This window comes from Python bivittatus, unplaced genomic scaffold, assembly GCF_059951505.1.
Source record: "Python bivittatus isolate LINGU-HERP-01145 unplaced genomic scaffold, Pbiv_v1 ctg000850_np1212, whole genome shotgun sequence".
Lineage (NCBI taxonomy): Eukaryota > Metazoa > Chordata > Lepidosauria > Squamata > Pythonidae > Python > Python bivittatus.
In genome coordinates this window covers 53,131,078-53,158,906 of record NW_028277112.1, presented here as the reverse complement: position 1 = coordinate 53,158,906, position 27,829 = coordinate 53,131,078, and the positions used below count along the sequence as shown (strand labels likewise).

Genomic DNA, 27,829 nt, shown 5'->3' with positions numbered 1-27,829 from the left:
CCTTAGCCAAAAGGCCAAGAAGCATTCCTTAGCCTTTTAGGTAAGATCAAGTGTAGTATTATGTAATTTGCAATAGCTGCATCATGACGTCTGATGCAAGTATTTAAAATTGTGTCATCTGCATGTTGGTATGATGCATGTGTCAACACGTGTTGTCCCTTGCACCCCTTAGCAGCCCTAAAGATAGTTTTTAGAATGAAACAGCCCCACAATTCTGTGCCAAAAGGTAATTTTCAGTCTAGGTTATATAGAAACTTCACATATTTATGCTTCATACTCCATTACAGAAAGCTGTTTAAACCTGTTTCATATTTGGAGTACTGATATTTTCAAGTATCTGGTATCCATATTTATGATCCATTCCTTTCTTGTATATACTTGCAATGAAAATATTCCTAACAAGAAGCAGCATACAGATGTCGTTGCTTTGTTTCCGATTTGGGTATCGCTTATTTCGCTGTTCTATGCTACTTCTTTTTTAGTTCTATTTCATATGGGATTTTGTTGCCATATTATGCTTTACTTTATTATTAAATCACTTGAATTTCTGTTTGAAGGAACTTTTTTTTACAACAAATATTACAGAGATTTGTAAAACATTTTGTAAATCACTTGTAATGATATCTTCATAACTGTTCTTTCTCTCTATTTAACAGGTAAAGTGTGAGGAAGTGGCAAAAAACTATTCTTCTGTTCCTTCTAACCTAAACAAAAATGTTTCTGTGCTATATCTTAATTGTAACCATATTACTTTAGAGAAGAATGACACAGTAATACTTCGCAAGTACAATAATCTCACAGAACTGTATTTGAACAACAATTCTATTATTGTTGTTCATAACTACAGCTTTGAAAATCTTCTAAAACTAAAAATTCTTGATATCAGCAATAATTATATCAAAACAGTTGGAAAAGCAGCATTTGCTGGTTTAAACAAATTGCAGATTCTGCATCTACAAAATAACAAAATTACACAATTAAGTTCTGATGTATTTGCAGTGCTAAACAACTTGAACGTCTTGAACTTACAAAACAATCTTCTAGTATATTTGGATGTTGAAGTAACATTTAATTCAATATTTATTACATTAAGTGGAAATCCATGGATCTGTTCATGTGACCTTCTTAGTTTACAGCGTTGGCTGAATAACCCTACTGTGACAATGGGTAGGTCATGAAATACCTAGGGTCTTGATCCCCCCCCCCCATTTTTAAAAGTACAGAATGTTTTCTGTTGGCCTGGAGTTATACTTATCTGCACATCTTTATTTTTTAAATTAAAATTTTCACTTGATTAGGAGCCAAAAATTGTAAAAGAAAACCCTATACTGTAATAGCATAAGAGACGTGGCTGATATACAACATTAACATGATTTCCAAACAGCAGGATTATGAAATTGGTTTGTTTATATAACTGAGTTTGCTTTTAATCATGATCTAATTTATATGCAATGCTAGTATCCTTGAAAGTGAAACTAAATGTTGGCAAGATTCTTCTCCTAATACTGCAGGAGCTAGTTTGGGCTCATTCCAAACATATATGAAGCATTAAGGCATAGTTTAATACTCTGGCTAAAACTGCCCAGTTGAAACCAAATACAGTCCTCATATTTTAAAGTATTCAAAACAGCAAATTCAAAAAATATCTGTTTAGCCAAGTGAATTAGAAAAAAGGTCCACACAATGAACCAGAAATGTATCCAGAATAATGTATTTTGGTAAAATAACTGTGCAAACTTCTACTAGTGCTACCTACCAGATCTGGGCTGAAAAAATCAGGAGGATCACTAGATGACAGCATACGGAAAACTTTAAATGCTACCATCTGGTAGTTATCCAGATTTTTCCAGCCCAGATCTGGAAACTTTACTTATAGGTATCTACTTAGAAGTAAGCTACTTTGGGTTCTAAAGAATATACTCCCAGGGAAGCAATTATGGCAATCTAACCTTTGATTACTATTAAACAAATAACTAGCACAATAACATATGTCATACATACATACATATATAACACATATTATTTATATATATATATATATATATATATATATATATATATATAAAATAAATAAATAAATAAATAAATAAAAACATATATATATATATATTATATATATATAAACATAACACACACATAACATACATATAGTTAAGCCATACAGACTTAACCATAGTTTCAACTGGGAAACTGTCAGCATCTTAGACCAAGCTAAATCCAAAAATGCAAGGGAATTCCTGGAAGCTTGGTATTCAGACAAGGCAGCCATCAACAGGCACATAGAGATAGGCAACATCTACACGCTATTCAAAAGAGACAATACAAAGACCAGAACATCTCCTCACCAGCAATTATCACTCAGATAAGCAGAGATTAACATCAAGATTATCAAGCAGTAAACAATATCCTAATCAAAGAACTACCAGGAGGAAAAAAATAAAACAAAACAAAGCCCACACCCACACCAACTCTGGCAGGGCATGCCACTGTATATAAGCAGAGAGCAAACCCCATTCCATTTTAGCACTGAAGATGTTACCTAGCCGGGTAATGAGACGTTTGCAAGAAAACAACCAAGCTCAGAGAACCCCAAGGACTCCTTATGTCATACAGTTTTACAATGATACAATTAAAACTTCAATATTCATACAATTTCTACCCAGAAATTGTTTTCCTAGAATGTCCAGTTTTTGGGATATACAGTACTAGAATTGGTTTTCTACTGTAGCATATTCTAGATGACTATCTGATGAAACCATTCCATTACTGAAGCTGAAAGTGACGGGATAAATATTTGTTTTGAATTAGCTACTTGCTAAACTTGGCACCAAGAAAGTGGCATTTAACTAAGTAAGAAATTCTTCTGATATCTGCAAACCAGCTGTTAATACATAATATTAGTAAACTTGAACAGTGTGACTATTCTTGAAGACCTCAAATAAAGTTTGCTTTCTGTGCATGAATGCTAAGTATTTTCTGTCCACATACTTAGCTGATTAACTGGCCTAAAAGGCTACTATTTTTTTGCTGGCTTCCTTTTCTGTTAGATTAAAAAATTAAATATAAATTCATTTAAGTATATTATGTTACATATTATTTACTTTGTTTCACTCTGTCAACCTTATTGTGCTACCAGATCTCATCCATTGTTTAAATTCATAAACTAGACACTATTATTTTTATATAAAAAGTTTGTATAAGAATGCATGCCAAACATTTTAATACTGATATTGGTTATATTTACAGAAAATGAGAACAATACTATGTGCACTTTTCCAGTTACTATGAAAAAGTACCCTATCAAGACAATAAATATATCAAATTGTAAGCAAATGGGAACATTTGGAACAACTCTCTTACCTTTTACTTCTATTAATACCATCTATGGCACTACATACAATTATACAAATGGATCAGCATATTCAGGTACATTTCAGTTTAAGTAACCAATTAAGTGTACGTATGGGGGTATATTGGTTCAGAAGAAATGTCAAAAAATAATTTAATTCACTTATATGGATTTTGAAGCACTGAATATTTTCAAACATAAAAAAGTCCATAACCCTGCTAGAAGAAAAAAAGAATTTGCATGGTCTTGAGTACTTTAAGCAATGTTCATCAAGCAAGTCAACTCAGATTTGTTTAAATACTCTACTGTCTAATCTACATTCACACAAATTTACAACATACTGCTTTACATTTAAGAATAGATTTTGTCGGGGTTGCCCTCAAATGCCTGCAATATTCTATTGAAACTTGGCACACTCACAAAAATCTAGGACTCCACCTGAATATATAAAACTCCAAGCCACCTAAAGGAGACAAAGAACAGCTTCTACCAAGCTAAAGGGTCCAGTCATTCACAGATAGATGGACACAGGCATACATAAATAATGCAGGATTGAATTCTGTTTTATTTTTTCCTATCACTGCAGAGTACTGGTAGCTGCCTTTTCCTCTGGTTTATCTGTATGGCCACCTACACAGTGTTTTCACAACCAACTGTTCTACTTCCAACCTTCCGTCTTCCCACGTTGTTAATTTCAACCATGATACTTTTGCATTATATTTTAAAACAGGAAATATATTGAAATAATTTTATGTATACTATATAAACTGAAGGAATCTTTTCCTTAGGAGAACATAATTGAACATGCTACTGAATATTTTTACATGCATATTAGCAAACCATAGATTAATTCAGATAATCCTGATAGTTCAATATTCCAATTATTTGTTAAATGTCAGCTGTAAAAACCTGATTTGGCAATAGTTTCATCTCATGAAAGTCAACTAAGTCCCAGTTGAAGCTGTAGCAATGGTACTATGCTAATATCAAAGGGTATACATAGATGGGGACATCAGTCTTGAATCAACTAAACCACGGCTGAGGCAGGTACCTCAGATCTATGTAGAAAGTCAAGATTATTCATCAATCTATTATTAATTCAGCTGAAATCCCATATGTAATATTTACAAGTATCATACAAGTTTACAAGTTTAATAAATAACAATAACAACAAAACAGATTCCTGAAGAGTATTTGTTAAGCATAGCATCACCTGAAAAATATTCATTTATGGGTCAAAATTATTTTAAAAATTTACAGTATTTATCATATGTTTTTTTAAAAAGTAATAGGTAAATAACCTAAAGGCTGTTTCCATAAGAGGAGAGGTTTGCTTAATCAAGTCAATAGACATTAATAAATGGCCTCTAGAAGTCAAGCTACTTCTCAGAAAGTTTGTGTAGAAAAGATAGTTATGGAGGATGACTATATATTATAAATATTTTGTTTATTTTTAACATGCAGGTATTCAGCCTATTGGCAAAAGCTGGCCTTTTTCAGTGGGTGTCCTAGCAGTTATCCTCAGTACTACAGCACTGATTATTGCTGCTATCAAGTTTCCAACATGGTACCGCTATTTAATCAGCTATAATCACAGACGCCTAGAAGAAAAAGAAGAATCTGAAATGTCTGAAGAAACATTCACACCTCAATTATGCACATTCCCACAAACATCAGAGAGTAATGAAGAAGAGTTTATAGTTGGTTTTGAACAATTTCATACATTTGTTCCAGAGGATGATGGATTTATTGAAGACAAATATATTGATCCATAAAGGTTTACCATAAATATTGTAGACTAAAATTATTTGGGTTGTTAGGACAGAGTTGTGCTATTTGTTGTTCTATATATAGTACCAAAATACAAACTCAATCTGTGTTGTTATTAATCAATTTTATATGATCTAAACTTATTAAGAAAAACCTTACAACCTTGATTTAGCAGACATTGATATGATGGATTTCTAATATAATGAATCATAAAGAACTGAACTGAACTAATACAATGAATCAAATTTCTGTGGTAATTTATGTCATTTGTGTAATGATGTCATAAATTATGCCATTTGTATTCATTTACATAATGCGTATAAATGGACATGCATGCAACATTACAACATACAAAAGAGGCTAGGCTTATGTTGTGATGGTGGAGCACTGCTTTTGTCAATTTGCTCTCCTCTGCACCTCTCTCTTCAGATGCCACTGACTGCCACTTACTTCCATGAAAGGAATTCTGGATTAACATGAATTACCCCAACTGTAATAAGAGCTGCTTCGCAATTTTTATGCCAGTTATTATTGTGACTACTATTGTTTTTTTAGTGTGGTAAATATGTCAGTTGTGAAAGGCTTCTTCAAATGCTTGAGAACAAACACTGGACAAATGCCAAGAAATGTGTATGAAAATTCCCTTCTACAAGTTTTTGTTTATTTTTTTTTAAGTTTTGAATTTTGAATTCAGGTACTTACCTCTGTCTTTCTGTAAAAATAATGTCTATGCCTTGAGCTTCACGGTCATTTTGAGCTTTTAACTATTAACAAAGACAAAGACATTGGCAACATCACTGTAAGTATAGTTTTGCTATTTCTACAGCAAATATGAACAAAAAATACATATTCCTTTATTCTAATACATATGCTTTTCTGTATTTTTAACATAAATCAAGAGTAAATGGTACCCCGAAGGAAAATCAAACTTTAATATATCCTTACCATTCCCATGCATAATAGCTGGTTTGTACATACAGGCAATAGGACTTACTTGCCAAATGAAGTAATAGGTCTTGTTACTCAGTTAATTTTTAATGTTATAGAAACAACAGTGCAAGGGCCACATTATATACCTTTACCATTTTGGGGTATCACACTGTTCACAAAAACTGATCACACTGTTCTATTTCAAATATCTTTCAGCTACACAAGTGGAAATTTGTCAGCACCAGTCCAAGGCCAATTTATCAATATAAATAATACCAACAGTGAAATGAAACATTAGTCTTTATACTTACCAGGTTATAGTCGCTCATTACTTCCTCCATATCAGTGTTAGTGTTAAGTTTATCCACTAACTAAAACAACAAGGAAAGTTAATTAATTCTTCATGTAATCTCATATAGGAACACAATCAAAGAGACTATTGCTCTGCATAGTTATTGTCAAATCTGCATTGGTCTGAACTGGATTAGAGAAACAATAGTTGGAAAGCTATTTGCAAATGCAATTCAAAATTGAGTCCAGTTTTTTCAATGCATGAATTCAATCTAAATTTTAAAAATTATCTGTGAAACAGTAACATACCATATTGTAGTCTGCCAGCTGTCCTTGAAACTCTTTGATCTCACTAGCTAAAGATTCTGCTCTAAAAGACAAGAAAACACAAGATTACTACAAAGCCCAGCAAAAAAGGGAATTTAAAACAAGTAAAGCTCTACTTTTCCAACCCAAAAGTTACTAATAAGTCACACTGGACAGGCATATTTATAGATTTTGATATGCAGTTTAGCTTACCTTTTTTCATAGGACAGATATACAGAATTCTCTTGATTATACATATCAATTTCTTTCTGAAGCTTATTGATTTCTGAGGTAAGCTCATTTATTTTGCTCCTATAAGAAAAGAAATAGGTGATTATGCAAAGATATATACTTTAATCTTTGTGTATTGCTGAAATTTCATGTAATTTAAGTTGAGGAGATCCTTGAGCGGTAGTTAGATTTAAACTCCCATTAACTAAGTATGTTGATGGGAATTGGTCTACATAATATTCTATAACCCAGGTCAGCATCTATGTTTTCTGGAAGGCTATTCTGAGAACAGAATGTACTACAAATGCTACTTCATCTTTTTCAGTGACAATGAAGGGCTAAGTAGAATGTGTACTAAATTGGATTTATTCAGGAACCTGTAGTTCCTGATTTTAATTCTAAAATAGATGGGATTTTAAAAATATATATGCTTTTTAAAATTCCCATATTAGCGTTCTAAAGTTTATCTCTGACCTATTTGACAATACTGTATTAATTTAGGGTCAGCTAGTTTTTCCTAGGGAAAGAACTATAGCAAGTTTTGCATAGATTTATTTCTTTATTTAAAAAAGGACATTTTTATAATTATCACTTCCCCCATTACAATGATAGAATTAAGATGCCTAAAATTAGGCAGAATTAAGGGTGTTTAATTAGATTGACTCTGGCTACCAAGAGCATGTGGACAGATAGAGAAATATGGGTCAAATTCATACACAGTGTGAAGGCAAAATGTAGTTTTTTTCACTTCTGATGCATCTGTGAATCCACCCAATATGATTTGGCATTATGTGCAAACAAGATCATTGTTTGTTTTCCAAACCATGGTTAAATACATCCAACTTAGCTATAATCTTACTTTATGACAATCCCAAGTTTGAGAGTCTCATGAGTTGTGATCATGTGATATGCTAAACCAAAAAAGCTGGTTAATGATACCACAACATTACCTTTCCCTGCTTTATCCTGTCTTAGGCTTACTATATTATCTGAACCCAAAATAGTCATCATTTTGGGTTTGTGGAAAAGCAAAATCTGAAAGCAAAATTGTCATAAGTTACATACACATTAAACTCATTATACTAATTAAACAAAGGTTTTGGCCTAGCATGTCATACATACATACATAACCATGGAGAAGAAATACACAGGTGCCTAGAGGGAAGCAAGGAGATCATTTGTGGAGTACAGCCAATTCACTAGTTACGTAGCAAGGAAGTGATGGCAATTTAACATGAGCTTCAAGCAAATAGGAAGGAAATGGAAGGCAAAGCTGCATACAGTACAGAAAAACAGCAAAGAAAGTATAGCAAGAACCTCTTTCACTTTACGAGAAAATGCATTATCAAGAGAGTACTATAATCCTATATCCTCCTCATTAAGATCTTAAGAGTACCCTGCTTGGTACTATAGTTTTTTCTAATATGGGCTATAATACATTTGACACAACCTTATCCCATATTACTAGTGACAAATTCTTTCACATACCTAAGCACTCCAAGGTAATAGGATTTATCCATAATTTGTCTCTGTGGGCCTAAAGAAAAAATATATTATTCTGATATGAGAAACAGATTTATTTAATTAAAAACAGTGAAATGATTCTTGCAAAACAACAAAATTATACAGAGAAGATATTTCTTCACTAAGTTAAAGATTGTAGCATATTTTTAAAAAAGATCAATGATGATATGTTACCCATAACTTTAGAAAACTATAGGCCCTAGATATATTTGCTCTCCTTTGGCTAACAATGTCTGGACTCAATCTAGCACTGCAGATACTTCTGATTGTATATTTAAATGATATATTATTTTAGCCTTTGTTATGGTCAACCAAATACATTTTTCCTCCAAGTAGTTTATTTTATGTATTCACAGGACTTACAGGCCACTCCAATCTGCCACCTCTGAACAGAATACAAGTCCCTAATATGTAACTGGGATTAAAATGATATATACAATCAATTAAAAAAACAACAACTAGAAAACATTCCTCATGTATAAAACATTCACAATAGTGAAATCTCATGACCAAGAAGTAATTATAAACAGACCAGCTTCTTAGAAGGGAAGGGGACAACTGAAGAAGGGGGTTGGGTATTATGCCAGAGGAAAGGGTAGCAAATGAAAAGGTCTGTTTATATGGCCTCTGAAAGTGGCAGCCTCTAACTGAGGGGACATGTGGCAAGCCCAGCATACTAGATCTTCTCAGCAGGCAGATGTTATAAGGAGAATGTGTCCCAGAGGTATTCTAGACCCCAAACCTTGAAGAGCTTTAAAGGTGACAACCAGCACCTTGAATTGTACCCAGAAGCAAATGACAATCAGTGCATTCTTGTAGTAAAGGTGTTGCATGGATGTTTTAATATATACTCATCGCTGGACCAGCTGCAGCTTCCAAATGCTTTTTCAAAGGCAGCCTTATGTAGAGTGCATTGGACTACTTCGATCACATTTGAACAGCAGTGACACGTTATGGGTTTACGGTGATCTATACTCCAACATACCCACTTTTTATTTTCCCCCCTTTTAAAAATGTATTTAAAATGGAAAATTCAACATGATCATTTAAAAATGTACTGTTTTTTAGATGAAACTGACAATGAGAATGAGAGAATACTATATAATCCAATTAATATAATTACTTAATAAATATGGGATTTTAAAACAAACTATTTACAACATTTTACCTATATTACCTTACTTTAGACCTCAAATATTTTGGGGTCATCTTTCAATCTTCTTTTATATGACAGAACCAAACAAAAGATGTTATCATTACAGCTCAAAGACATCCAATGCAATAGTTCAATTTGGTAGCAAAGGCAATGCTTCCTATAGCCATAAAACTAGTTTAAGGCCAAGATATTACGCCTTTTGTTTTATGCCCCTAGCTTCGAGTGTACAAGGATTTTAGACTAAATGTATAAGAGCTACATTTCATGTCCTCTGCTGTATGTCAAATGCTGTCTTGTGTTTAGAAGCTGATCTTTCCTCGGTTTGAGAGTGTGTCAGTTAGGATACTGATTAAAATTAAACTGTACAGAAAATTCTCTTGTCCTAATTCTCACTGACAAATCTCCTGTAAGAAAAACAGAAACACACTCAAGCTACTGTGGCACTTCAGCTCAATTCTACAATGGTAGAAAAAAAGTGCTGGATAAAGAAGTACATGCTCTGGACAAAGAAGTACATGCTGGATAAAGAAGTACATGCTTGACTCTGATATACAGTAAAACTGAAGCCTAACCCTCTACTATAAGGGGACTATATGTAGAAAACAGGTTACTATAATCAATCATTTCTCTAGTATTCTGTTTTGCACAGAAGGGTATTTTCACTGGTTGGACTTAACGCTATGACTTCTGTGGTTCTGGAAGGCAATTATAACAACATCCCCCTAAAAGACAGCCTTTGGAGGGATCAAGGATGTTAGTTCCTCATGTTTTAGTGCACTGTTCCATGTATCAATCTTGGTGTCCTGTTTAATAATGCCTCTCCTAGTTAATCATTTTGATTGGCTGGGTCAAGAAATACATGCTTTCTGCTAGCAAACTTCTCTGAAATAACCAGGAAGGTTGCTAAATTCTGTCCAATAACAATTGCTGCAAGGAAAACTTGGATCTAATGGAATGGAATTTATATTCCTATTAAGTTAGGTATTGTTGTATATTTGGTTAATTATTCAACCTTTTAATTTTCATTTATTTTTATTTTGTAATGGTTTTGACCTTTGAGTATAAATAAAGAAAAAAAAATAGTTAAATGAGGTTAATGTTCTTGTACTTCCATATCTTAAAATACCTTTCATTCCTGTTTTCATTCCACTCAGTCCTTGCTGTGTCACTGGACGGTCTGCAACTTTAATCTGAGAGGACAAAACTACACCAGTACCTATGGATCCACCACGTGTACCAGGCCTGGATGTACCTGGGGGAATCTGATACAAAAAACAAAATCAATAGGAGAAGATAATTAAAATAGCACCCCCAAAGAACAGGATAGTTAGTCTGTTCTGATTTATAATCTATGAATAAACAGGCTAAGGCACTGAAATTTGATAAAAATGTATAGCTTTTAATGTTATATACAACAGATTCTTTAAAGGAAAAGCAGTTACAGGAAGGCAGAGATTGTGTAAATGCAAAACATGTATATTAACTTCTATAGAGGGGGAAATGGCTAGTGGTATGATATGGAGAAAGAAGTGGTGAATTGAAAAGAATTTAAGATCCTACTGCTCATATGATAGAAAATGATTTCTTTTAGAACCTCTTCAAGATGGTATTTACCCACTAAGCTAAGCCATATTTGTTAAACTATGATTATTGAATATACCATAATTTATAGACCATGATTCACAAACCATAGTGGCAGGATTCACATAATGCATCAAACCATAATAAGAAGCTTTAGGCTTATTGTGTTGTGTGAACCCAACCAAAAACAAAAAAGCATACTTATTCCTTATATTTGTCAAGGTACTGTTTTAGACCTTTATGTATACTGTGCCTTACCCCTATCTTCATATTTTATTTATTCCTAAAATTTCTATCCTGCTTTTAAGTGATAAAACAATCCCAAAGTGGGGAACGAAGGAAACAAGTTAATAGTTAATTACAATGCAAGTTAAATAACTGAAACTTGACCCAAAATTAGAAGATATTCATTGTCTTCCAACATACAGATTTTTTTCCCTAGGAGGTTTGAAGAAAGAAGTGCTATTTTGCAATCAAAATAGGTATTAAGACTCAAACAACTGTTGTTATTTGATTATTAAAAGTGATAATATCAATAAGTATGTCAAGTACCTAAGCACTTGTCTAAATGTTAACAGACTAAAGGATGGTAAAAACGCAAACAGTATGAGGCACAAGACAAAAAGAAAACAGGAAGAAGATAGATGTCAAAAGCTCAGACAAACATTTGGATAATTAAATTCTTGAAGTAGGAAGTTTTGGCTTAGATTATTTTGTAAGTGGTCACATTTTCTGAATAATATTAAACAAACCTGAATTGCAGAGATAATTGTCTAGTTTAAAAAATTAAAAAATGTATCAGAATAAAGAAAAAATATATAAATGCAGAATATACACCTTTTTATACATTTCTGATAGCATATTAAATATAGTAAGGGAACAATACAGCCTAAAAAGATGGGGTGGCTAGAGGGAATTGGGGGATGTGAAAGTTATTTCTACCAAAATAATTTTTGCCAACTGACTTCAAGTTCTGTTTACAGAATAGAGTGCTGTGACAGAGTTAAAAAAAAAAGGGGGGGGAGGGAGGTCAAAGAGAGGTAGGACACCAGCTGTATCTCATCCAAGCCCTTGCCAGTCAAGGAAGATTCCCATAATACTGGCACACAATTAGCTACAAAGAGAGTATTTCAAAGTAATCCTCTTGACACAAGTAAATAAGTAAAAGTGTCTTAATACCATTTGCCTAGCAAAACATTTCAGTGCCTACCAGACTTCTAAACTGGGAAGAGTTAACTCTATTACATCTGGGTTTCTTAGGTTTTTGAACAAGTTAATATTAACTTACCCCTCCACCAAGTAAAGCTGCAGATGGAGGTCGTAATGAGGATGAAGGTGGCCTGGCACCCAGTCCTATTCGTGAAGAAGGACGTGCTGTAGGAGGTTTATGATTACTTGCCATTTCTGCTCTTTTCTCCAAATTTCTCTCTAGGAAAAGACAATCACGTATTACCCAAAGTCCTCCTTTTATTTGGCTGATAAACCAGTTACTTTTAAGAAAATCATAAACATGTCTCTACTTTTTAAATTAGAATTACATTTATCTCAACAATGTGTATATGTGCAATAAGGAAGCAATCTTTAGGAAAAAAAATAGTTTGTCACTTGCATAGAGAACAATCACTGAAAAAGAGGCAATGTTAACAATAAAGAAAAAACTACACAAATTGATAAAATGATGCATATTATTGCTGATATTTGTGTACTGGTATAGCGATAATTATATTTATGTTCTAGTATAGTGATAATTATAAAACACAGGAGGCTGTCTAAATGACAAAACATGGTCTATTAAAGAAGGAATTTACTGAGTGAACATTTTTAAATTATAAGTGAGTAAATAAGTGGTTACTTCACACAATGTATAATTACAGTACACTTGGCAATTAAGTCTACCATAGTGATAAATGTTTGCATTATTCTATATGGTTTGCTATTTCTCAAATTTTCAGGAAGGGATTTGACATTATATCTTCCTTCCTGCTTTCTGCCAAGCCCCACAGCTAGTTTCTTTTGAGGAAATCCTGACCACTCTCCAAAACAAAGGGTGATAGAAACTGGGCAGGAAGTGGGATAAGAGGGCTTTGGATCCAAAATCACCTGCCTTGTTCCTTAAGCAGTTAAAATTGTAGAGTTAGTCTAGTCTACATTTACAATTCACTATTTGCAATAGGAGATGAATGAATGAATGAATGAATGAATGAGTGAATGAATAACTAATTTTTAACTACTGTTTTATGTATTCATATATATTTGTTTTTAATGTTTGTTGTGAATCACCCAGAATTCCACCATTGGGGGGAGATGAGCGGCTGAAAAATTAATTAATTAATTAAATAAATAAATAAATAAGCAAGCAAGCAAGCCTAGCAGCTCATTGGATTTACCTGAGAGCTTGAAAATAGCTGCCCCTAAACAGATCATTTTACACCTACACACACACAGTCAAATTTATTTCCACAACTTCTGGCAAGTCAGCTCACTGTGTTTTACAACAATAAATACTGGTAAACAACAATAATTGACATCATTTAAACAATAAATAATACGAATAAAACATACATAAATTCCAGACCAGCCATCATACATAATTATAAAAATGCAACATTCGAAAGAAAATGCTTGCTTTTATAATTTTTGGGGCTTCTCTTAAAATCAGTGAGTGAGGGCAATGCCCATATAGCCACTTCTGAGAAGACCCTAGCCTAATAGTTTCTAGTCAGATCTCCTTTCCAGGTGGTAGTCATAATACAAGGGGAAGTAATTCCTTTAGGACCAAGGCTGTATAGTAAAGGGATTTATATCTTGAAACAAGCTCTTTGAATTTGGCTTACAAGCTGCTAAATGGATCTTGATTCTGCATCCTGGATTCATTGCAATTTCTGGGTTTCTTTCATCTCCCATTAAGCCCATTACCACCAAACCCTCAAACTTTTCTGGATTCAGTTTTAGTCTGTTATGCCTTATCCAGATCACAATCCAGTTCAAGCAGATAGAAGCTGACCTATCTGATGAAGATAGAAAAGAAGAGTAGATCTGGTGTCATGTGCATAAAGATGATACCAGCTCTATAATCCCTGACTAGCACATACAGGAATTTCATATATATTGAAACCCTAAGGGATAAAATGGAACTCTGCAACACCTTGCAGTCCAAAAACTGTAGGGAGAAGCAGTAATTCTACTACTGACTGAAACTTGCCATCAAAATATGAATGGAGCTACAACAAAGCTGTGTCTCTCACCCACAACTCCCTCAGACAGTTGATTATGGTGATGCCATAACCAATGGTATCAAAAAACACTGAGAGATTCAGGAACACCAGCAAAAATACACTCCCATCACGCTTCCGTAACAGATTGTCAATCAGGAAAACCAACATTATTTCAATGTTATATTCTGGAATGAAATGGATCTAGACAATCAATATCATCCTGACATGCCAGAAATTGGTTGAACATCACCCGTTCAGCTACTTTGGCTAAGAACAGTAGATTACAAACTATCCTAAAATTAACAATGGAGGGATCTAAAGTTTCAACAGAGGGTGCATCACAATTTCTTTCACTCCTGAGATTGGGCAGGATTAATAACAATACATAACTGTTCCATAATTTATTTATTTATTAGATGTTTATACTGCCACAATCTCAGGGGTACATAAAACTATAACATACTGTAAAATAAATATGGTAAAAAGACAATAAAATAACCATGGTACAAAATAAACAAACATCAAAAACAAATATTCAATCTGAAAACCAGAAAAACATTTAAGAACATTAACAGATCTGTCCCAGCCAGAACTAGCCAAGAGGAAGCAGGGTCAACAGACCACTAGTGGCCCAAGGTTATCTAAGTACCCTGTTTACATCTTCAGGAGAAACAAATGAAATGATTCCATAGCCCCTGAGCCTTTTGCCTTTGACAATAGGAGAGTCAGGGCTCTCCCACTTCTCTTACTAACTCTGCCATGGCTGGCCACAGATCCCCAAACATGAAGGGATGGCAAGACAAATATGTATCTATTGAGGGGTGGGGTGGGGAGTGGCTCTTTAGTTTCCAGTTCTCCCATCCTATGGAGAAACATTTCCATGGGACCAGATAACTGTTGAGAAAGAGAAGTGTGTAGGGCAAGTGGCTCCCTTTCCCTCCCCTTTCCCACCCCAGCTGTCTGCCCAGACCTATGGTAGAGCAATGCTCAATCTGTGGGGCTAGACAGGTACACTTTTTGATATATGTGCAGCAGCTTTCTGTAAACCCACTGAGCACATGTCAATAAAGCATCCCAGTGGATTAGGCACTGCAGAAATTAATCCCCTAGGTAAAGGCAGTTTTATATGGGAGGGAGCAGGGGAGGGAGGGGGTGTGTCCAGCTTTCCCCTCTTCCCTTCCTTGCCAGCATCCCCTGCAGTAAAGAAAGAGAATATCTGCTCCCAAGTGCGGCAAGAGAAGCTGGGGGAGAAGAATGGCAGAGAAAAACTCCTTTGGTGCCAGTTCTCCAATCGAACAGAGAGATCAAATAACTGACAGAAGGCTCACAGGTCTTCTACTGCCAGAAGCTGACACTAAAGGTGTTTCTCACTGTGCTTCTCATTTGGTAGAACTCTTATTCTGCTTCATTGCCAAGGCAGAAGAGGGGTCAGAAATGAGGTCAGCAGTTCTTTAAGCCTGCATATATTTCTGCCAGCTTCCACACTGGATAATAGTATGTTAGTGCTCTTATGAGGAAGACTCCACAGCATAGTTCAGGGTTTCTCAAAGTATGGTCCAAAGATCCCTGGGGGTTCCCCAAGACCCTCTCAAGGGTCCCTGAAATCAAAATTATTTGCCAGCCTATGTTGAAAAATAATACAATATTAAAACCCCATCAAACGATCGTGAGAAGCGACTTGTGTGTTGTATAAGCCTAGTCAGTAGGGATTTGTTGAATAAACTATCCTTCAGACAAGTTATGGTTTATCATGAAGGGAACTCATTTTACCTCAAGGCTTTACCATCTGATTCCTTTACACACCGGTCTATGCCCTTCGTTACTATTCAGAAGGTGTGAAGAAAAGCCATTCAGTCACAGCAAAAGCCGGGGCGATGCTGATATGGACGGGGTGTGGGGTAGTGTAGCAGCTTCGGGGACAGCCCGATTATCCTCCGCAGAGAAGCAGGCAGACGAAGCTGCAGACGCCCCTCTTGCTCTGCAATCCGAGTTTCGATCTCTTACCTGACTCTCAGCACGCGCAAAACTCAAGGGCGGCAGTTGCTGCCAGCGAGCTCCTCTACGCGCGCGGCGCCCGTATCATAGCAACGGGAGCAGCTCAGTTAAGATGCCGTTTTCCCTTCGCCGTTCCGGAACTTGAACGTGTTTTCTTCACGCTTTTTATCGCGAGATTCCATCTCTATCTCCATCTCTCCCCGCCCCCCCATTACAGAGATACTTGATTGACAGATAATGGCTTCAAAACAAGTCGGTTCTCTAACGAAGCTTTTACCTGGAAATTTGCCGTACTAAACTCCCTACGTGCAGACCATTGCACTGTATGAACTGTCTCCTTCTCTGTCTCTCTTCCGGTACTGCCATACTTTTATTTTTACCCCCAACTTATCATCTGCCATTGTGTGCATAGAATCATTTATGTAATAAAAATTTGCGTAAGCAATTAACAAAATTAATGCATAATAATCTAGAAACTGAGCATGAAACTGAGCAAACTCAGGGAGGCAGTGAAGGACAGGAAGGCCTGGCGCAATATGGTTCATGGGGTCACGAAGAGTCGGACACGACTTAACGACTAAACAACAACAACAATCTAGAAAGGGCAAAACGATCTCTGACTTATAACATTCTTTCTGAAGATCCGTCTCGCTTTATTTATAGGTAATTTTTAGTTCTGCTGGGCTTAGTCATGTCAGATAGTTCTTCGTGGCTTCCAATATTTCCTGGGGATGTTCGAATAAAACCCATTGTTTGCAGTGGACATTTTTGTCTTTCGTATTTCGAAGAAACAAAGCGAAATCATATATAATACAATATAAACAGTAACTAAAATAAGTAAACAAAAATATTCACGCAAGAATAGTGTCTTTTTGCTCATTTAATTACATTTATGTGTAGAAATGTGATCATTTCTCCATGTAGACAACTCGACCTTTTAGCGATCATCCGTTAATTTGTAGCCCACATCTGGTATCCTTATGTTGTTGTTGCTGCTATATTACCATGGCTATTGCTCACTCGGACATGTTAAAAAAGTAAGGTATCACACAAGAAAGTTGTAGTAAACATAAAACTTGCAAAGTGAAGTTAAGATTCGTTAATTGCAAAATAACTTGTGTATGTGCCTTCAAGCCAGTGTTAACTCCTGGTGATTGCCTGGACAAGTCCCTACAGCTTTCTTGGGAAGGTTTTTCAGAAGTGGATTACCATTGCCCGCTTCCACCGAACCACCAGCACACACTACTCTTCCCTGTTGCCTAAATCCTACAACGCATTCGATACGGAGTGACTATTGACTTTACTTATACGACGAATGTACGTGTTACACCCCATTAAAAAGAAAACTAGGGGACCTCACTCCCATCTCCGCAGGACTCTACAGGACTACTCCGCCCTTATTGACCTATGGCATCTTGGGATATGTAGTCCTCGTCTCTGTCTCGCCGCAGAGAATTGTGGGTCGTCGATTTTTCCGGCGCTTGGTTCTTGACGCCACATCGGGGAGGAAGTAGGCGGGAAGAGGAAGGGAGGCGGGTGTGGTGACGGCTGCCGCTGCTGTGTCAGGGTGTCTGAGGGCGGGCGGGATGGCTACCGCAGTAGGTGCTTACCGGCTCCGCTGCTCCTTGGTTGGGCACGAGCTGGACGTCCGGGGGCTTAGTTGCTGCCCCTTCCCGACGGGGTCGTTTGTGTCCGTATCCCGGGACCGGACGGCGCGGGTCTGGGCGCCAAACAGGTTAGTAGCAACTGAGGGGGGAAAGCCGGGGTTGGGGTGAGGGACGACGATGACGACATGTCGGGCCTGTTGGGGCTGGAGACGTTTGCCGGGTTCTTGCCAGCATCACGTACAGTGTGAGAACTGATGTTTTTTTTGAAACAGCATAGCCGTGGCTCGATTCACTGGGGGAAATAGGAAGGGAGTTGAGCAATTGACCAGTTGATTCTTAGAGGTTAGCACACTACGCGGATCTCGGCTGAAAATCTGTCCAAATTACTACTTTTTCCTGTTTTACTAGATCAGAGGTTGGTGGTCCCAGATAGTTTGAACTACAGCTCTCATCAGACCTAGCCAGCATAATTGGTAGGTGCTTCTGAGAATTGAGGTCCAAAAATCAGGAGGATAGTAGTTTACCTAAAACAGGCCATAATGTTTAAAACAAAAAACAAAAACATTTTGCCTGTATCCTCATACATTGTGAATACATAGATAGTCTTGGCAGATGCATCATACAGATTATCTTGTTCTTGTGGAAACAGAAGCAAATGTTTTCAGTCTTCTCGTGGACAAACCAAATGAAATTGTCTGAGAAGCATATAAACCCTGGGCTTATGTGGCAGTATGTTCAGTTTCAACCAGGAGCAGCAGTAAATCTGGCTTTTGTAGTGGAAGACTGAACTTTTATCAGCTGTAATATAAAGCCCAGTCTTCTGAAATGTATACAGTAATGACTGTGTCAGGATTTCTTAATGAATTGACCATAATATACAGCAAAAAATATGGTGCTCATGTTAAATGCACTGCCAGTATAAATTCAATATTAGAATTTGCCTCTCCAATGTTTTCGCAAATTATTTGCTTAAATATATTATTTCTGTTGTTACCTAGCTGCTATAAGCTTTGAAGATTTTTTTTTTTAAAGGCATAGTGGTTTTCAAAGTAACAAATGAATTAGGACTAGAGATAAATATGGAAGGCTTGAATAATAATAGTTTGATGTGTTTATTGGAGAAACAGAAAGCATTTTGCCATGGAGACAAACAGGAGGAAACATACCAGACTAAGGAAGTGAAAAGGAAAATGTTTCAGCTTGTAAACTTTCAGTTAGCTGCTTGTGGTTTGTACCTTAATAATTCCCCTGAAGAATAAGTTCTTCAAGCACATCATAACTGAATATTTGCAATAAAATACATGTATCCCTTTTCTTCCTCACCTCCTTGATCTGGTGCATTTTTTCCCCCTCCTGTTTGCCTTCTAGTGAATGGGATAATACTTCAGATTAAATGAATACATTGAACAATTACTAACCAAGCCTGCCATATTTACCACTGGCTGGAACTCATCTGAAAACTCTGGGGGATGTCATAACTCACTTGAAAAAACAACAAATGAAATCAAGTGTTCATCTGTTTACTCTTCTACATTATTGCCAATTTAAATGTATTCTACAAGAGTTAGGATTTATAAAGAACCAAGGATTTTTCAACATGATTTATAATTTTCTGGAAAATAAATGATCACTATTTAAAAATTTTTTTTGACCTTCTGATCCTCCTTGTTGAAATTATATTTTAGTTAGAAGCTCAGCTATTTTATTTTTTAGCAAAAACTGTGTTCTTGGATTGCTGAGAAAATAGGGACCATGATAAGTTAATAAAATGTACTATATTTTAAAGTAGTTTTCTGTCTCTCAAAATATTTTTCTAATCTTTTTAGTACATTAAGACTTAGATACAAGTTTTGTTTGATCTGTTGATCTGATTTTTGTTGTAAATTTGGTATTTATTTTTAGTACCAACAGAGGATTTCATGAAATACACTGCTTGAGTGGCCATTCCAATTTTGTTTCTTGTGTGTGTGTCATCCCTCCAAGTGACCTTTACCCCCGTGGATTAATTGCTACTGGTGGTAATGACAGCAATATTTGCATCTTTACTTTAGACAGCTCTACACCACTGTATGTCCTTAAGGGTCATAAAAACACTGGTAAGAAAAAATTATTTAACTATGCAATTATCTAAGTGATTTATGTGTGATATCCAGTAAAAGGCCATAAGATATTCTAGCAGCTGTTACCATATACAGACATATTTTGTTAGGAGAGGCACCCAAATGTATTTTGCTTTGTGATATTCAGAATTAATTCATGTTGGCATGATATTAAAAATGTGCCAGCCACATTTTATGATGCTATCGGTTGAATAAAACTAAATGTCTAATTTGTACTGTTGTACAAAATGTCATTTTAACAATATATATAGTTGTATAAAGGATTTTGCTTTTGTTATTTTAGCATTTAGTAAATAGGGCAAATACTTTTGTTCACTACTATCTATTATATAACAAAACTTGGGAATTGATAAGCTAACAATGTTATCTATGTTGCGTGATACTGCATTATGCCTATGACCATAGGTTCTACCACCATACAGTGCATCTTTAAATTAAATATTTTTGTTTATTAAAATACTTTAATTTCACCTTTCTGTTTAGAAAAATCCAAAGCAGCATGTTGAAAGAAGGGGGGGAAGGCAGTTTGAATTTAATGCATTGTGTGATAAAAACATTTGGGAGCGGGGAAACTGTAACATAGACTGTTCATAGCTGTGTGGAAAGAATGTTTCTTGTTTAGGTATTTACGTTGGCTGTGATTTCCTTGGTTAGCATAATTTCTTATTGCTACATCATAAATGACATAATTATGAACAGTTAATTTTGTTCTGATGAATCTTTAGGATTGCAGTAGTTATCTTAAAAGCTACATCTGAGCTGTTCCTGATTGCTAGCATATCAACACCTTTCTCAGTTTGACAATGCTGATTTTGTTTTATTTTCTAGTTTGTAGCCTCTCCTCTGGAAAATTTGGCACCCTTCTTAGTGGCTCATGGGACACTACAGCTAAAGTCTGGCTGAATGACAAATGCATGATGACATTACAGGTATGGAACTTGTGTTGCTGCCATTAGTGAAATAACAAATAATGATGCATGTGTATTGGTGTGTGCACACTTCAGAAAACATAGATGGGCTCTGGCAGAGAAAATATCCTTTTTTTATAGGGCCACAGTGCAGCAGTCTGGGCTGTGAAGATACTACCTGAACAAGGTTTGATGTTGACTGGTTCAGCTGATAAAACTATTAAACTGTGGAAAGCAGGTAGATGCGAGAGAACATTTTCTGGTAGGTATTTGCCTATACAGTTTTTAAATACAAAATAGCGAGAAATTTATTTTCTATAAAATTGATACTCTTCCCTACCCTGAATGTTGTGATATAGAAAGGAAAAATCATGTTTTATTAATAATATACCAGCATTAGAATATTTCATTTTGCTAGTCTGATTCAGCTTTTGTTTATTGTTGGGAAATGCATTTCAACTCAGACTTTTGACTACTGATCATATAAATGTTTATGACATTTTCTGGTAGTTGAGTGGCTTTTGTTACTTTTAAAAATCTCACCTAGAACCATTTTGGAGTACAGTTTATATTTTCAGTTTTGAGTTCTCCAGTGTTTTGTGTTAGTTGTTTCAGTTTTAAAAACTGTAAACAACTTTGATTGCTTTAACCAAAAAACCCCCACCTTTTTATGTTTAATGAATAATATGCAAGAGAATAATTGGGTCCATTTGATTGATCAGTGAATTGATAGTACTGAGTTAGACTCACACAGTAGGACAGTCATACTCAGAAATAAGTCCTGTAAAGTTTAACAAAGTATGCTCTCATGGATTCACTTTTGAGTCCCTTCATATGAAAATAAAATTTCCATTGAATGTAGTTGGCCTACTGCCTGAGTCAGCTTATTTGCAATTCATGTACTATTTGATACTACACTGTTACAACAGAGAATAAGGAAATGTTAAAATAGGCAAAAGGTGCTAGAAAAAAGTTTTTCCTTGAAATATCTAGCTGATTATCTTAAATATTGTGAGCTAGTGTAAACTAATAGGCCCAGAGAAATTAAACTGTACTTATTAGAAGTCTGTATGCGTCCTGCAAGCATACACCTTACACACATTTGGAAAAAAAAATGATTCTTTTATAAAATGAAGGTTCTGAATTTTATTGGAAATGGAATAAACACGATTTAGACTCTAAAGATCTGTGGAGATTTCTAGCCCTTTCTAATATTGTAGAGGGCTATTCCATGCTTGAATTTGCCATTAGAATGGCAATTACTCATCTCTGAAGTCTCTTTTGGGCAAGGATAGCTTGTGCTGGGCAAAATTATGCTATTAGCAAAAGTTTCCTATGAGTGATGCTCCATTATGGAAGTCTCAGATCCAAAGTTAACACTTTCCTTTTTTTATATAGATCAATTTAAGCCATCCTTTCTCATGTTGAGTGGGGAGGCAGTCAGTATCATACAGGGGGTGTTTCTAACGGAAAGAAGTGAATGTGTGCTAGAGAAAGTTATTTATTTTTTTATTTGATTTGATTTGATTTGTATGGCCGCCCACCTTAAACAACTCTGGGCAGCCCACAACAGCAATAAAATCAGTAACAATAAAACATAACCATAAAACAGTAAAATGATTGAACAAAAACAGAAACCCTGCACCTTAATCATCCCTTTAGGATGCCCTGCAGCAAGCTCCAATTACCCTTATTCCATTCTTTCTATTCTATTTTATCCTATCCTGTCCCAGCGCCTTGGTAAAAAGCCAAGTCTTGATGGCCTTCTGAAAGGCTAAAAGTGTGTAGCCCCCCAAATTGCTGGGGGGAGAGTGTTCCATAAGGTAGGGGCAGCCATGAAAAGGCACGCTTCCGAGGTCTCATCAGGTGGCAGGATTTCAGGGAAGGGATCTGGAGCGTGCCTACTTTATCCGATCTAGCGGGACAGGCAGATATTCTTAGGGAGAGCTAATATGGATAAGAAGAAATGAAAGTTACTTGGCCAGTTAGATGTATTGAAACCAGATATTTGGCTTGGATATAGAGCTTCAATCAGTGGGACATGCCAATTGTTTCTGAACTAATTTTGTATCCTGCTTTTTTGGGGGGGCTTATAAGGGGGAAAATTACTGATTCTTTCTGTAGATATTTTGCATTAGATTGCCGGTGAAAGGGTTTTGAAAAGTACACAATGAGAGAGCTATTACTTCTCATGTTTTTGCAAGACCACAGGGTAATCAGTTCCTATAGGAAAAAAACAAACTATTGCTTTTCCTTGCAATAATACATAGTAGGTCCTTTACTCCACCCCATTATGAGTTGTTTTGTATTCCATTTCTGTAGTTTGAAATGGAACATGTAATGCAATTCTGATTGTATGCTGGCTTAGTGGAATGTTTCATTTAATTAGTTAACAAGGATTTAATTTGTCTCTTACATGGTATAATTGATATCCCTATCAATGTAATCAGTAAACAGGATTCTGACAAGGAATCCTGGAGGAAACTTTTTAAAACTTTTCCTTTTCCTTTTCCTTTTTTTTTTTTTTTTAAACAGTTTGATTTATTGGAAGATACTTTTTGGTGGTTTATTCACCTTGGTCATTTGTTATTTAGTCTGTTTGGTTCAGCTGCTGTTGCTGCTTCAGAAACTCCCTGATGGCTGGTGAAAAAGCTCCCTAGGCAGTAATCCTTTTTTATAGGAAGTTGGAGGAAGTTGATAAAATTGGTACTAATTAGTTATAAAACCTCTGAAATAATGAGTTCGCCCTGCCCTGGTAAACTAGTTAGTGAGTTGTTTTAAATAATGTGAAAATAGTTTTCTATTATCTTAAATTGGATTACTATGACAAAACATTTTCTTTGTTTCTATTAGACACCTCAAAGAATGATTAATAATGGTTGATGACTATTGACTTGCTATTGGAGTTGCCAGTTACAAGTTGAAACATTTATTGATATGGTTTGGGCTTGTGCTATTATTGCCACATTTTGGACAGAAATCAGCAGGATTTGACTTCTTCATGTTAAGAAGCATATATGTTCTTCTTGGCTATTTCCTTAGTATTTGGAATCTACCAAGACATGAAAAATTGTGGAGTATTCAGAGGAGGGAGCCACCTAAAAGAATTATCATACAACAATAGAAGTCAATATCTGACTTGCAGCATTGATTGTTAATCTGTGTTATTGTCAACATTCAAATCAGTTTTCCTTTCCAAAGGAAGGAAGCAAGAAAACTTTTGAGCAATATGGTCAATGGGGTGGAGGTATTCGCCTGTTTATTATATATATGGTTTCTTCTCTGTTAATTTAATATAATAAAAAATAAGCTGTATTGCTGTTTACAACTTAATGCAAGGCTTCCTTCTTTAAGTTTTAGAATTAGTCCAGTGTTGCTGATACTTTCATGTGTCAATTTGGCTTTGGCTATGAAAAGACTCAAATCCATATTGATATATAGAAAGAATATATAAATGCCCATTCTGAAAGGACTGCTCTAACTTTTTTGTCACTGAAAATGCTGTCCCTTGTATTAAGTTGTATCATAGATGCATACAGTGTACATAAGACATCACTATGCAGTTCTCCATTTAGCTATGGCTTATGTGCCAACCACAGCTTCTAGTGTCCCAGAGGAAACTCAGGCAGAATAACGGCATTGAGTTTTACATATATTTTGAATATTTCCAAGGTCTATATTTGAAAGACTGATCTCACAGACCAGGAAAGCAAGAGCACTGATGATAATTACTGTACATCCTGGGTACAAAGCTTGCTAATTGTCATTTAAAATGGGTTGAGTCAGGTCTTCTTTGTAGGGTATGGCTCTTTTATAGACAGAATATAAACTTTTGACCAATTTATCAAGGAAATAAATTTCTAATCTATCAAACCTTTCCTTTCAAAGGACATGAAGACTGTGTAAGAGGCCTAGCTATTTTAAGTGAAACAGAATTTCTTTCCTGTGCAAATGATGCCAGCATTCGAAGATGGCATATATTTGGTGAATGTCTTCAAATATATTATGGCCACACCAATTATATATATTGCATATCTGTCTTCCCTCAAAGTAAAGGTAAGACTTGGGCCACAAGATAACACCTCCCACTTTTTTTTTCTTTTACAAATGGCAACAACATCATTTTGTTTTCTAGATTATTATCAGTGTAAGTATAGAATTACTGTTAAATTACATCTCAGTTCCTTCCCTAGCAATACAATAATGGTTTTTCAAGTTTATTACCTAATGTAATAAGGATTCTTCCATCTGCCAGGGCATCCCTGGCCATCTGTCACAAACTCTACAATAGAGGAGTTGAAATTGAATTTGAGGAATTAATACATAATGCCAAGTAATAATGTGGTTTGATTTTGGTTTAGAGTTTGTGAGCCCAGTGATTATGATTTAATGTTGTGTGAACCATGTCATTGCGATTTATTCAACCATCTGTGGTACAAATAAATAAACAGATAATAAATCATAAATAAACTTAATGTAGCGTGTGAGCCCTGGCAGTTTACACAGTGTGCTGTCCAGGTTTGTTTAGTCATTACAGTTGCCTCTTCTGGACTAATAATTCACCTTGGAACAAGGACTGCTCTAATGTTAATCATAAATAAAAGCTGTTAATGACGACTGTTGAAACACATCTTCTTACATTCCTCTTTAAGAGATTGATAAAATTCTAAAGATCCTTGAAAGCTACTCAAATGAGGCATGAGTAGAGGCCTAATAATCAGTGTTATATAATACTTCATTCTCATACAATCCAATACTGACAACAACTTTTTAACTAGGGAAGTTTAATTGTCAGATATGGTTTTTTTCCCCCCTTGAATTTGTTCAGATTAATGGCTTGGCTCCAAAGAGCTTCTTTAGTGCGGTTTTGCTCACATTTTGGTGAGTTTTGTTCCTATTCCTTTCCTGCAGAAAACTCCTTCCAATATGGTGTGTAACATAGCACAGCTACTGCTGCTAGGTGAAGGATCTTGCTGTCAAACACACTACAAACCCACCCCTGTAAATCTAGATGAAAAAGAACAAGTGCTTCTGATTAAGTTGTTCTGCACTTAATACAGGAAACCAAAGCTTCAAATGAGCAGATATTAGGGTTGGATTATCATACATCTGCAATAAGTGTTAATGTTAAATTTGGTTCTTTTTTATGATTGTGCTTTGTTGTCTCATTATAGATTTTGTTACGACTGGTGAAGATCGATCACTCAGAATCTGGAGAAAAGAAGAATGTGTACAAACAATCAGGCTTCCAGCTCAGTCTGTTTGGTGTTGCTGTATATTAGACAATGGAGATCTTGTTGTTGGAGCAAGGTATCTTTAAGCTTCAGTTTGCCATCCATTTAGATAAATTAGTAATAGCACTAGGCAAGAGCAGTATATATCAGTTGTAAACGATGTAATTAAATAATTTGGTGTATTTACTAGTATTGGCTGCAATCATATATTGCTTCAGTGTTATGCAAATGAGCCTCAGCATAGTTAGGTTGACGATCTGTCCTCTTATTTAGCTTGGCTGTGAGAAATGATTGGAAGCTTCTATTTCCATTTTTGATTAAGCACACTTTGGGATCAAGTGAGCTTGCTTCAAGGTGCCATATGTAAGAAGAATCACAGTTTGTTAGAGTTCAGTCAATATGGTAAGCTGCCATTATTGCAAAACTGAAGTTTTAAGCTTCAATCTTATTGCAGCAGGAATAGGTGGAACTTATAACATGAAAACAAGTATCATGTTAAATGAGACTTTAAAGTACATTGGCTAGTGTGTAGGTTTTAAACAGCAATGCAAATTTTAGTAGCAAAGCAGAAGACATCAGTTTTTCCAAGACTACATCCACCCCCTACTCCTCCCATCATTTGGATAGCAGTCTGCTGACTTTAAAGCAGAAGTCTCATTGCTTGTTATTTCAGTACAAGCTGGGGTCCCTTCCCTGGGAATGTTGTTATCCAGCCATTGGCTGTTTCTAGGAGAGGCCATATTTAAGGGTGTCTGGTCCTTAAAGAAATTGCCCCTTTTATGTAATCACTTAATGGATGACATGAGGACAACGATCATACCTTCAGTGGGGTTGTATGGTAAAAAGTATAGCTGAAGTGATTGGTGCTGCTCCTGGGGGAGATCATTAGGAGATTTGGAGATGGATGCTACCAATATGCTAATGACACCCAAATCTGTTTCTCAGTAACATCTTCAGGAAATGATATGGCTCCTCTGAATGCCTGCTTGCACTCAATAATGTGCTGAATGAGGGATAATATAAATTGAAATTGAATCCAAACAAGATGGATATGCTCATTATGAGGGACCATCATTCCAGAGAGGTGTAGATTTGTCTGTTCTGAATGGGATTATCCTCTCCCAGAAGGAGCAGGTACACAGTTTGGAGGTGCTTCTAGACCCAAATCTCTCTCTGGTTTCCCAGATTGATGCAGCCGCCAGGAATGCCTTTTATCAGTTTCAGCTGATATGCCAACTGCGTCCCTTTCTGGAAGGAAATGATGTTAAATCTGTGATGTGTGTGCTGGTAACCTCCAGGCTTGATAATGGTAATGCACTCTATGTGGGGCAGCCTCTATATCTAATCTGGAAACTTCAGCTGGTACAAAGCTCCGCAGCTAGGTTGGTCTTGGGAGAAACACAGAGGCCATATTATACATGGGCTTTAAAGCACTTCACGGACTGCCAGTTTGGTTCTGGCCAAAACACAAAATGTTGATTATTACTTTTAAAGCCTTCAAGCTATTTGAGAGAATGTCCTTTTTGTACAAACCTCCATTTTTGAGGAGGTAATCTGGGGAGGTTCACCTACAGTTGCCATGAGAATTCCTGGCAAGGGATTGGCATTGGGC

General features: G+C 35.8%; 3 protein-coding genes across 7 annotated transcripts in view; 2 read left to right on the top strand and 1 right to left on the bottom strand.

Annotated features, from left to right (window-relative positions):
* Positions 1-5,980, top strand: part of LRRC19 (leucine rich repeat containing 19) — a 30,929-nt gene extending 24,949 nt beyond the window's left edge. For all 3 annotated transcript variants that reach the window (XM_088130422.1, XM_015888894.3, XM_088130424.1), the window contains 3 exons: positions 657-1,167; positions 3,247-3,426; positions 4,814-5,980. In XM_088130422.1, the coding sequence (XP_087986548.1) occupies positions 657-1,167; positions 3,247-3,426; positions 4,814-5,124 (1,002 nt within the window). In that variant the 3' untranslated portion in view covers positions 5,125-5,980. The remainder of the gene's footprint in view (positions 1-656; positions 1,168-3,246; positions 3,427-4,813) is intronic.
* The window catches only part of IFT74 (intraflagellar transport 74), a 48,215-nt gene extending 31,728 nt beyond the window's left edge, over positions 1-16,487 (bottom strand). The window contains exons 1-8 of one of the 2 annotated variants that reach the window (XM_007433018.4): positions 16,358-16,487; positions 12,427-12,566; positions 10,684-10,819; positions 8,366-8,414; positions 6,860-6,958; positions 6,650-6,710; positions 6,361-6,420; positions 5,822-5,883 (exon numbers count right to left, since the gene is read on the bottom strand). In XM_007433018.4, the coding sequence (XP_007433080.1) occupies positions 5,822-5,883; positions 6,361-6,420; positions 6,650-6,710; positions 6,860-6,958; positions 8,366-8,414; positions 10,684-10,819; positions 12,427-12,540 (581 nt within the window). In that variant the 5' untranslated portion in view covers positions 12,541-12,566; positions 16,358-16,487. Of the gene's footprint in view, positions 1-5,821; positions 5,884-6,360; positions 6,421-6,649; positions 6,711-6,859; positions 6,959-8,365; positions 8,415-10,683; positions 10,820-12,426; positions 12,567-16,123; positions 16,332-16,357 lie in introns of those variants that run through there. The other variant, XM_025169669.2, reaches the window with a different exon arrangement.
* Positions 16,488-17,869: 1,382 nt separating this feature from the next.
* Positions 17,870-27,829, top strand: part of PLAA (phospholipase A2 activating protein) — a 30,713-nt gene continuing 20,753 nt past the window's right edge. The window contains exons 1-6 of one of the 2 annotated variants that reach the window (XM_007433020.4): positions 17,870-18,083; positions 19,858-20,051; positions 20,904-21,004; positions 21,125-21,245; positions 24,872-25,039; positions 26,158-26,293. In XM_007433020.4, coding sequence (XP_007433082.1) covers positions 17,935-18,083; positions 19,858-20,051; positions 20,904-21,004; positions 21,125-21,245; positions 24,872-25,039; positions 26,158-26,293 — 869 coding nt within the window. In that variant the 5' untranslated portion in view covers positions 17,870-17,934. Of the gene's footprint in view, positions 18,084-18,381; positions 18,429-19,857; positions 20,052-20,903; positions 21,005-21,124; positions 21,246-24,871; positions 25,040-26,157; positions 26,294-27,829 lie in introns of those variants that run through there. The other variant, XM_088129945.1, reaches the window with a different exon arrangement.